This window comes from Hemitrygon akajei, chromosome 10, assembly GCF_048418815.1.
Source record: "Hemitrygon akajei chromosome 10, sHemAka1.3, whole genome shotgun sequence".
Classification (NCBI taxonomy): Eukaryota; Metazoa; Chordata; class Chondrichthyes; order Myliobatiformes; family Dasyatidae; genus Hemitrygon; species Hemitrygon akajei.
This window is the reverse complement of record NC_133133.1, coordinates 157,556,034-157,568,197: the sequence shown is the minus strand read 5'-3', so window position 1 is coordinate 157,568,197 and position 12,164 is coordinate 157,556,034. Positions and strand designations below refer to the sequence as shown.

At 42.1% G+C, this 12,164-nt stretch overlaps 1 protein-coding gene across 3 annotated transcripts in view; it reads right to left on the bottom strand.

The window, feature by feature from the left end:
- Nucleotides 1-7,103, bottom strand: part of mdfic (MyoD family inhibitor domain containing) — a 57,704-nt gene extending 50,601 nt beyond the window's left edge. Inside the window, exons 1-2 of one of the 3 annotated variants that reach the window (XM_073059494.1) lie at nt 6,814-7,103; nt 6,365-6,500 (exon numbers count right to left, since the gene is read on the bottom strand). In XM_073059494.1, coding sequence (XP_072915595.1) covers nt 6,365-6,449 — 85 coding nt within the window. In that variant the 5' untranslated portion in view covers nt 6,450-6,500; nt 6,814-7,103. The remainder of the gene's footprint in view (nt 1-6,364; nt 6,501-6,813) is intronic. The other 2 variants (XM_073059495.1, XM_073059497.1) reach the window with 2 other exon arrangements.
- Nucleotides 7,104-12,164: the final 5,061 nt, after the last annotated feature.

Sequence of the window (12,164 nt, the reverse complement as noted above, 5' to 3'; positions counted from 1 at the left end):
TCTTTGGTTGACTATCAGAAGGTAACCTTTTGTCCATACTGGTACCTTTCCTATAATACCATGGGCTATTACCTTGTTTCACAACCTCACATGCAGCACGTTGTCAAAGGCCTTCTGAAAATCCAAGGTAGCATCATCGGCATTCTCCTTTGTCTACCCTGCCTGCTTGTTTCTCATCAGAATCCATCATTAAGGATAAGGTAATTGTAGGCGCATGATAAAAAAGGCCAAAGACAGCGTAGTTTCCTAAAGCGGAAAATCTTGCCTGATTAATCTGTTGCAATAGTTTATCTCATCAACTACTGAAGTCAAGCCAACTGGCTTACAATTTCCCATCTTTCACCTCCCTCCCTTCTTAAAGAGTGGAAGGACTTGTGATGTTCCAGTTGTGCGGAACTATTCCAAAATTGGTGGTTCTTCAAAGGACACAACTAATACCTCCACAATCTCTTCATTTACCTCTTTCGGAACTCTAGGGTGTTGTCCAGGAGACCTATCTACATTGAGATCTTTCAGCTTCCTAAACATTACAAGGAGAAAATATAACTTGCTTTGCTTTTAAGACTCCAGCATGAAATCCTTCATGAACCAAGGACTTGTCAGAATATAGTTACAATTTGAGAGACCAGAGAGATGACATGTGTACTGGAAAAGTGTGATTCTTAGAATTTCCATTAGCTTTCAGTTGATGAAAAAAAACCATTGGCTGAACAGGTCTAACATGTTAGGACATTCAGCACAGATTTTTGGATGAAGTTGTTTGTACAAATTAGAAAGTGGGGGAATTGAGAGAGAAGTGGGGTATGGGGAACATGGAACAGCAAAGAGGAATGGGATCAGCAGCTGGGGAACAGATTTTGTGATAGAGATGGAACATAAAAAGTTTGATCTTCTCATTAAGTGAAATTTCCATTGCCACTTTACATTTTCTTTCTCAGGAGAAAAGGAAACAATCAAATTCTTAAAACATGGGATTAATTTTTTTTCTCACCATGTTTCATAGGAACCAAAATTTCAAAAGGGAATGAGCTCAAGTTCAATTTCAGTTTATGGTCATTCAACCACATACACGTATACCACTAAACAAAACAACATTCCTCTAGACCAAGGTGCACAAAACAGTGCATATAACTCAAATGTAACACAAAGTAATGTTACCACAAATGAATAACAAGGTGCATTTATGGCACAATTTAAAAAGTAAAGTATAACACTACTAGCGCATCATACATTATCATACCTGGGTGGTAGCAAGGAGTTCAATAGTCTTATGGCCGGAGGGAAGAAGCCATTTACCATCCTAAGCCTTTGTCCTAAAGTTACAGTACCTGCTGCCTGATGGTAGAGGTTCAAAGAGATTGCTGGACAGATGGGAAGGATCACTGACAATGCCAAATGCCCTGTGGATGCAGCACTCCTGATAAATATCTCTGATGGGTAAAACAGAGACCCCGATGATCCTCTCAGCAATCCTTAGAAGGGACTTGCAGTCAGATGCCTCGCTATTCCCGTATCAGATGGTGACACTCTTGATGGTGCTTCTGCAAAAATCTGTTACAATAGTGTGGGGGTGGGGGGAGTTGGTAGAGAGCTTCACTGGTCTCAATCTCCTCAGGAAGTGGAGATGCTGCCGTAGTTTCTTGACCAAAGAGATGGCGCTGAAGGACCACATGAGATCATCCGTTATGTGCACTCCCAGCAACTTGGTGCTCCTAACTCTCTCCATGGAGGAACCGTGTAAGTGCAACGAGGAGTGATCAACCTGCACTTTCCTAAAGTTCACAATAACCACTTTAGTCTTGTCTACTTTGAGACTCAAGTTGTTATGGTCACACCATCCCACCAGTTGCTCTAGCTCCTCGCTGTATGCAGTCCCATGATTGTTGTTAATGAGGCCAATTGTGTCTTTATCAAACTTGATGATTTGATTTGGATTGGATCTAGCAGTGCAGTCGTGTGTCAGCAGTGGGCTCTGGGGAGCACCGGTGCTCACCATAATGGATCCAGAGATGTTTCTGCCGCCACAGACTTACTGTGACCTTTCTGTCAAGATGTCCAGGATCCATGTAGAGAGGTGTCAAGATACAACGAGAAGTTTACCCACCAGCTTCTGAAGGATGATCATATTAAACACCAAGATGAAGTTGATAAACAACATTCCGGCATATGAGGTGCCGTTTTCCAGGTGGGACAGGACAGAGTGGAGTGCAGGGGCTCGGGCATCATCAGTGAACCAATTTGAGCAACAAGCAAACTGGAAAGGGTCCAATGTGGCAGAAGATAGGATATAATGTGATCCATAACTGGCTGCTCAAAGCATTTAATTGTTGTTGAAGTCAGTGTCATCAGATGGTAATCTTTGAGATTACTCTTTCACCCCCAGGCAGCTGGATGATGGGGTGCCTTGAAGCCATATGGGACAGTGGAGTTTTCGAGAGAGACAATGAAGATGTCTGTTAGAAGCTCAGTTAACTGGGTTGCATAGTCCCTCAATACCCATCCACATGGTATGTTAGCAGGCCCAGTAGCTTTACATGGGTTGACCCTGGCTAAGTTCTTCTTCACTTCAGCTGTGGCTAGAGAGAGTGCCTGCTTCTCGGGGAGAGGGGCTTCCTTGCCAGCACACCTTTCTGTGCTTCAAACTGAGCATAAAAGACATTCAGACTTTCAGGAAGAGAAGCGCCACAGTCACGGACAGGCAGGATTCAGCTGCAGTCCTTTCTGCTCTGAGTGCCCTGCCACATATCTCTGGTGTCACAGAAATGGCTGTGTATTCTCTGAAAACCCTGTTTTGCCTTCCTGATGTCATGGGAAGGCACAGCTCTTACAGACCTGAGGGCCGTCTCATCCCTCAATCTGAAGGGAGCATCCCAATCTGTTAGCCATGTCCTGACCTCTGCTGTCAGCTATGGCTTCTGATTCGATAGACAGATAGATACTTTATTGTTCCCAAAGGAAATTACAGTGTCACAGTAACATTATAAGTGCATAGGTACAAATATTAGAAGAGAAGCAAGAAATAATAAAAAATAAGTTACCTCAAACAGTCCAACAAGAGTGGGGTCATCACTTCCCAGCTATAGGTTGACTCATTAAAGAGCCAAATGGCCAAGGTTAGGAATGACCTCAGAAAGGGTCCTTTGGAGCAGCGCAGTTCTCGTAAGTCTATTACTAAAAGTGTTCCTATGTTCAGCCAAGGTGGCATGCAGAGGGTGAGAAACATTGTCCAAAATTGCCAGGATTTTCAACAGAGTCTTTTGTTCTACCACAGCCTCTAGTGTGACCAGTTTGACTCCTATAACAGAGCCAGTCTCAATCAGTTTATTGAGCCTGTTGGCATCACTCGTGTTGATACCATTGCCCCAGCACACCATCTTATGGAAGATTATACTGGTGAATTTCTGTGGATGACATGACTCAGTGTTGTATCTAAGGTTCCAGATATACAGGGTAAACAGGAAGGGAGCCAATACAAGCAACACACACAAAATGTTGAAGGAACTCAGCAGGCAAGGCAGCATCTATGGAAAAGAGTACAGTTGATATTTCAGGCCAGGACCCTTCTGCAGGACTCATTGTGTGTGTTGCTTGGATTTGCAGCATCTGCAGATTTTCTCTTGTGTGTGAAGGGAGCCAACAGAGTCTTCTGTGGGCCCCCAGTGCTGCTTATAGCCATGTCTGACACACAGCTCTGAAGCCACACAAACTGTGGCCTGCCAGTCAGGTAACCCATTATCCAGGATACAATGGAAGTGCCAACCTGCATTGAACAGAGCTTCCCCCCCCAGCCACGAAGACTGTATGGCATTGAAGGCACTTGAGAAATCAAAAGAAACAAAATTCTCAGAGCTGCCCTGCTTATCCAAATGGGAGTAAGCTCTGCTCAGCAGGTTGATGACAACGTTGTCTACTCCAATGTACTCCTGGCAGGCAAACTGCAGGGTATCAAGGGCTGATCTAACCAGGGGTGAGGTGAGCCAGGACCTGCCTCTCTAGGGTCTTCATGACGTGCAACATCAGGACCACTGGACGGTAGTCATTCAAGACTTTTTGTTGGCCCTTCTTGGGTACTGGGACCACACATTATGTTTTCCACACATTTGGTAGCCTTTCCAGGCTGCGACTCAGGTTGAAAATCCTTTGAGAACACCACACATCTGCTCAACAGGCTCCCTCACAAACTGGGGGGTTCACACCACCCGGTCCCAACGCTTTGCCATGTCCGAGTTTCCCCACAGCCCTTCTCACCTGCCCCTCACATAGACATGTTTAATATTGGTGACGTCTTCAACACTCTCCTCTGTAGCCAATCACAGACCTCGTGTATTCATCAATGTTAATATGATGGTCACAGGTAGCTGCCTCCCTCACCATGTCCCGTCCATTTTCCAAACAGTCCTGCGAAGCTGAGATAACTCCTTCTGGTCAGGTCTTTATCTCCCATTAAACTGGTATGACTTGTTTCACCAGTACGAAGGAATCAACACAGTAGGTAAGTGGTCAGTAAGTTCGAGGTGAGAGCTGGGAGCAGCTTTGTATACACCAAATCTAACGTGTTCTCACCTCTGGTGGCAAAGTCAACATGCTGATAGAAATTAGGCAACACTGTTTTCAAGTTAGCATGGTTGAAGTTGCCAGCAGCAATAAAGAACCCATTGGGGTGTGTGGCTTGCACATTACTGATGGTGCTGCAGAGCTCAACACAGTGCATCCGCAGCATTAATACGGGGTAAGTGGGGGGGGGGGGGGGTTGCACAAGCACAATCACTACAGCAGTGAACTCCCTCCGTAAATTAATGAAACTTAAATAGTTAATTAAGTATTTATATATTCTATAAAAATAGTAAGTTCCAATGATTAAAAACTGACCACACATCATAATTTTTTCACAGTTAGTTGCTTCTAATCTTACCAAACGTTGCTATTATTGTCAGAAGAAACAAGGCAACATTGTTTTGTCTTAGACTTCAGAGATAAACAAAAATGTCAATTTCGCTGCTCTTATCAGAATGTAATGAATTTGCTAACCTCAAACGAAATTACTGTGTTACTGATTGATTTCATGTGTAACAACAAAGCAATATTGAAAAGCCAAGCGAAGTTGAGGTTTTATAAAGAAAGGCAGTGGAAGTAAAGCATCTATTCAGTAAACAGCTGCTTAACACAGAGCACAAATACTGGCAAAATATAACTCTGGCACAGCCAAGCATTAATTTCATGCATTCAAACTGTACTTTTGCTTGAGCTAGATCTTACATGAAATCAGCTGACTTTAAGTTTTATGCTGCTTGCCATATTGCTTGTTCACTTGGTGTTAAACAGCTGTTTACCAAATAGTTGCCTTTTACTTCCACTGCATTAATTTATAAAACCTCAAGTTTTCTTGGCTTTTCAATATTGCATTGTTGTTACATATGAAGTCAATTAGGAATGCAGTTAATTCTGTTCAAGGTTAGCAAATTCATATATTCTGATAAGAGCAGAGAAACTGAGGCTTCAGTTTATGAGTGAAGTTTAAGACAACAAGATGTTGCCTTCTTTCTTCTGAAGTAAAATCAACAAAATGATGGTAAAGGCAGCAATAGAAACCATGGTCCAATCAAATTTTCAGGAGTCTTAAATTAAGAAAGCAGCCATTTCAATAACAATCTACTTCAAAGGGGCTTTCAAGTGATTTGATTAATTTAAATTTTAATTACTTTTTTTTAATGAAAAAATTGTTAAATTCCAACAACACATTAGACCCCTTTAAATATGTTCTTTTTGAAAGACAGGCATTACAAAATTCTTTTTTTTGAAGATAGTTTTCCCCCCCAATACAATTCGTTTCTGGACGCACATATCGAAGTATCAGTGTAACTCTGAAAGCCACCGAGAGTACCACAACCTTCAAGGCGGTGTGCACCACGAAATGAAAGTAATTAACTTAAAACACACGAAAATACTCGTGGGGAAACTATTTACTTCAATTATCAAGAAAAATGTGTATCCTTAAGATATTCTAAAAGTTCAAGTTAAACGCAAACTAAAAAAAAAACTCAACTTTCAATCAAGTCCTGACTTTAAAAATACTTCCTTCGCCAATCAAATGCATATTTTATTATAGACGTCTGGTTGGTCTTTCTAAAATAGCCACACGTTTAATAGAAACGTAAAATTTCCTGTATAAATTTAGAGGCGATATTTTTCCAATTATTCTAATTCTCATTCTAATAAAATCGACACTGAGCCTACCCTGATCAAACCATGGTCTTCAAGTTTAGACCGAACTGCGCTCACAGTCAAAGGCTAGATAATACACCAGTAAAAGACAATTTACGCTTGTCCTGCTGGAACCCAGACCGCCAACCCAAAGCCTCCTTACCATCGGTGTGGAGCAAAAGGCTGTTTTCTGTGCAAGTGCCGTCTTCTGGCCTTTCTGGCCCGATGGACTCCTTCACCTGGGACATCAGCTAAAGCAGCTCACTCAGGCACTGATCCCAGAATCAGAACCAGCCTCCCTTAGAAAACACAAGAGGAGAGACGGAGAAAAAACAAACTCAGAGAACTAACCCCTTGAAATGTTTTAAGGGAAAAAAAGCTTCTACAACCCTACCGTTTTTGACGTGCTGAGTTTAATTTACAACATGATCACTTCGTTCCCACTGTGAGCCATCACATAACCACATCAACAGTTGTTTCAAATTCCGAAAATCAACAGTAACTGTACATGGGACAGTTCCAGACACCGAAATTAATCGAAGGGCAAGCAGATAATCTTCAAACACCGCAACACGGCTAGTCTGGACCCTACATTTTTCGTGGGTTACGTACCTGGAAATCATTCCCAGTCACTTGTATTTTTCCCAAGGTGATTTTATTGGGTTAATAAAAAGTTACAAAGTATCCGGACGGCGCCACTCGGTTCCCGCTACTACTCCAGCCCAGCCCAGCCCAGCCCCTAAGGTAAACGGTGCCTGACGAGCGCGGCACGCACACTGGCGAGCCTGCAAATCCCACACTATGTCTTCCAACTCATTTCTTCACTTTCTCTCACAGGGACCCCTTTTTCTTCTTCCCATTTCTCCCCAGACTCCAGTTTTCATCACTTCCGGATACCGATGGTATCCAGCGCTGGAATAAAGCCATCGGGAGCGCTAAGCGCCCGCAGGGTCCACATGTCCGCCTCAATCTCATCACTTTATTTCCTTAATCTGGTTTGATATCAATTCAATTATATATTTCTTTTATGTAGACAATTGCAGAAAAATATACTTCAGATAGATTCAGCGAACTCCTTCACTGAAAGCTTTATATTAACAGCTGCATACTGTAAGACTGCTGATTTGTTTTGGGATTAAACTGTTGAGCCTATCCAGATATTATGTCGGAAAGCAACAGAACAACTTGACAATTTTTTTTAATCAATTGACGCCGTTGGGACTCAGGGTGCAGGACATAAAGTTTCTGCCTTTGGACCTTCACTCAGTCTTTACACAACCAACCAAAATGAGAAATACAAAATAATCTTCTGGGAGAATCAGTGGGTCAAACAGCATCTGTGGAATGAAGGGAAATGCAACTATCCAGTTGGAAACCCTGCATCCTGTATCTGCAATCTGGTGTCTCCAAGTAGCACAAATTTACCCTTACATTGTGGACTACAGGAGGAATGGAGAGAGGCTAACCTCTATTGACATCAATGGATCTGGGGTTGCGAGAGCGAACAACTTTAAGTTCCCTGGCATACACATCACCGAGGATCTCACATGGTCTGTACGTACCGGCAGTGTGGTGAAAAAGGCACAACAGCACCCCTTTCACATCAGAAGGTTGAAGAAGTTTGATTTGGGTCCCTAAATCCTAAGGACTTTCTACAGGGGCACAATTGAGAGCATCCTGACTGGCTGCATCGCTGCCTGGTAGAGGAACTGTACCTCCCTCAATCACAGGACGCTGCAGAGAGTGGTGCAAACAGCCCAGAGCATCTGTAGATGTGAACTTCCCACCATTCAGCATATTACAGAGACAGGTGTGCAAAAAGGGCCCAAAGGATCATTGGAGACACAAGTGACTCCAACCACAAACTGTTCCAGCTGCTACCATCTGGAAAATGGTACCGCAGCATAAAAGCCAGGACCAACAGGGCTGGACAGCTTCTTCCACCAGGCCATCAGACTGATTAATTCATGCTGATACAATTGTATTTCTATGCTATATTGATTGTCCTGTTGTACGTACTATTTATTACTATAATTACTATAAATTGCACATTCAGATGGAGACATAACATAAAGATTTTTATTCCTCATGTATATGAAGGAAGGAAGTAATAAAGTCAATTCAATTCAATTCATTCAATCTGCACTTCAAAACAAAGTTATTTCAATTCTTAGTAATCTGGTAATATACATTCCTTTTTCTCAGCTTCTTAGTTAACCCCTTCAGCCCGGTACATTCTTGATTGATAAATAAAGCCATTGAGAGATCCACCACAGATAGGGCAGAAGATGCCAATAGATCATATGGGATCCTCTGCTCTCCTCCTGTGTATTCTGGGCCTCTGTGGTTTCAACACTATCTTTGCAATCTGACCAGCCATGTCTCATGGATTCTCCTTAGTTGTTGGGGAAATTACACTTTTTCAAATGAGTTACTTGAGTAATTGTGTCCATTTGGTAAACCACAGAGTCCTTGAAACAGTCCAGGAATGTTCAGTTTAGTTCATCTCCATTCAATTCAGTGCTGTGTCTTTTGTTTTGCTTTACAGTCCACCCTGATCAAAATTGCACAAAATATCTATTAAAAAAAGGAGAGCCTGAAACCAGAAACGTGGAGTGCAGAGTCCAATCCACAAATTGTGTCACTTAAAACATGTCCAAACCCAAGACTGGCCCATCTGCCAGCATAACTTCATAAAGAGCAAAAATTGCCTGATCTTCTCACTTGCTCCCGTCCTCCTGACCACTTGAGAAAGGACTGCAGCAATAGCTGCGGAAAGAGTGTGCTGACATAAATGGGGTTGGTGGCCGTTCAGTCAGCAGGACACGAAGGAACAGCTGTGGTCCACATTTCCAGGAATTGATCAAAACTGTAGTATCCCAGTATTCCCCAGGAGAGCTCTGTGAAATGTAGAGAAAAGAGGAGGCATGTGGTTGATCCTACCACCCCAATCCCTCTCTGCATAACTTTTGATTGTCCACAAAGCTGTAATACATCACATTACTGAGGCCCTGTTCCTTTTTGCTATGATCTTTAGAAACAATAAATTATTGTGCCAGAAAGACTGCTGAGTAACTTGTTTGCATATGTATGGCACTTCATGTTACCATACAAAAAGCTTAGTTTGCACAGAGAGAACGGATCAAAAGTGTTTAGAGATTTTAAACATGTCCAATTGTGTAATCTGAATAAAACTGTCTGCACCTTTGGGATTTATGAAGCAACACATATATACTCAAAATAAGATACAACTTCTGCTTTTTGATCAGATCATCTTGAGATAGTATTTGACCATCTGGGATGAGATCCAGAAATCATGATATTGTGATGTTAAAGATCGTCTCAGCCAACTAACAGCCAAGCAAAGGAGGGAGAAAGAAATGAGGGCCTGTTTGCCCTTACTACGCAATGAGGAGGATTGTCACCTCAAAAGCAAGCCCACATCAGGAGTACTACAGTCAGCAGCAGATATTGTCAGGTGGACCACTTGGACAAGAGAGGCGGTAAGGGAAAGATAACAGAAGTTATTAAATCTCATTGGATTATGGGCTGATTGACTTCCAGGATTGCCACAGTGCTCAATTTGAGATTTACAAAGGAATGAGATCCTGGTATCAGTTATTACCTCAAGGTTACTATCGTCATTCAATGTCTGTAGTGAGATGCTGAAGATGTTCTATAGGTCAGTTGTGGAGAGCGCCCTCTTCTTTGTGGTGGCGTGTTGGGGAGGAAGCATTAAGAAGAGGGACGCCTCACGTCTTAATAAGCTGGTAAGGAAGGCGGGCTCTGTCGTGGGCAAAGTACTGGAGAGTTTAACATCAGTAGCTGAGCGAAGGGTGCTGAGTAGGCTACGGTCAATTATGGATAACTCTGAACATCCTTTACATAGCACCATCCAGAGACAGAGAAGCAGTTTCAGCGACAGGATACTATCGATGCAATGCTCCTCAGACAGGATGAAGAGGTCAATACTCCCCAATGCCATTAGGCTTTACAATTCTACCGCCAGGACTTAAGAACTTTTTAAAAGCTATTATTAATGCTTTTTGAGATAGTGATTTAGATGCATATCATATTTTTTACTGAGTTAAGTATTGTATGTAATTAGTTTTGCTACAACAAGTGTATGGGACATTGGAAAAAAAGTTGAATTTCCCCATGGGGATGAATAAAGTATCTATCTATCTATCTATCTATCTATCTATCTATCTTTAAACCTTCAGTGATGGTGTTTCCCTATAGAATAAGGAAATGCTGTCTTTTGTAGTTTATTAGAAAACAGAAACATAGAAAACCTACAGCACAATACAGGCCCTTGGGCCCACAAAGTTGTGCCGAACAAGTCCCTACCTTAAAATTACTAAGGTTACCCACAGCCCTCTATTTTTCTAAGTTCCATGTACCTTTCCAAAAGTCTCTTAAAAGACTTTATCGTGTCCGCCTCCACCGCTGTTGCCGCCGCAGCAATATTAAATATCATTAGGCATTCTGCACAGCTGTAACTATAAGTAAGCAGGCACTAGTCTTATTAAGGATGAGGAGAATAAATTTGCATTTATTAGTACCAAATACAAACTAAAGTACTAGTTACATGCTCTAGATTTAGCGATAAGTCATTTGTGTATTACACTTACTTTTCTCTTCCCTGCGAATCTTCCTGGTGGACCTTTGTCTCTCATGATCCACAGCCGCTGTCTGGAACAATATTCATTTCACTTCTCTGACTCGTTTTGTAAAAAAATGAGTGTTCCAGGGCATCATGTGAGTACTGGCCATTACATCACTGGCACTTAGGGCAGCAATGAAGGTCCTCTAAGGAGACTTCATTGTTGTTTCTGTAACAACTTTCTTTGATCAGTCAGAGTTGTTAGCCCTGAGCTGAACCTGGAGGACCACTCTTAGTCAGACCTCTACCCTTTGACCTGTCTGTCATGGGTGACCCTACCAAGACCCAAAGCACAAGGACCTGACTCCAGACCAGAACATAGCTCTCTGGGTCATTGAGGCACACAAGCCTCTAATCCCTACAAAAAGGCAGTGGTCCTCTTGGAACTATGTAAGGGTTGTGCAATCAATCAAGCTGTGGCAAATATTGAGGAGTTTTTGATGGTGGTGACAGTCATTCAATAATGGAGGCTGATTATATGCTTAAAATTTTAAAAATGCAAGAAAGCAGTATGATTAAAGCACCGTAGAAAACTTGAGATGATTAGTGATTCTTGAAAAATCATTACTAATGCCTCCATGATCCCTTCAGCCACTTCTTTCAGAACTCTGGGGTGTACACCATCTGGTCCAGGAGACTTATCAACCTTCAGACCTTTCTGTCTCCCAGGAACCTTCTCTTTAGTTATGGTAACTTCACACTTCATACCACGGCACCTGCAACTTCCACCATACTGTTAGTCCCTTCCACGTTGAAGGCTGATGCAAAATACTTATTCATTTCATCCACCATTTCCCTGTCCCCCATTGTTACCTCTCCAGCATCGTTTTCCAGTGGTCCGATATCCACTGTAGCCTCACCTTTACACTTTATGTATCTGAAGAAACTTTTCGTATCACCTTTAATAGTATTGGCTCATGTACTTTCATATTCCATCTTTACCTTTTTAATGACTTTTTTAGTTGCCTTCAGTTGGCTTTTAAAAGCTTCCCAATCCTTTAACTTCCCAATAATTTTCACTCTATTAAATGCCCTCTCTTAGGCTTTTATGTTGGTTTTGACTTCTTTTGTTAGCCATGGTTGTGTCATCTTGCCTTAAGAATACTTCCTCCTCTTTAGGATGAATATATAATGTGCCTTCCATACTGCTTCCAGAAATCCCAGCCATTACTGCTCTACAGTCACCCCTGCCACTGTTCTTTTCCAATCAATTTTGGGAACTCCTCTTTCAGGCCTCTGTAATTCCCTTTACTCTACTATAACACTGATTCATCTGACTTTAGCTTCTCCTTCTCAA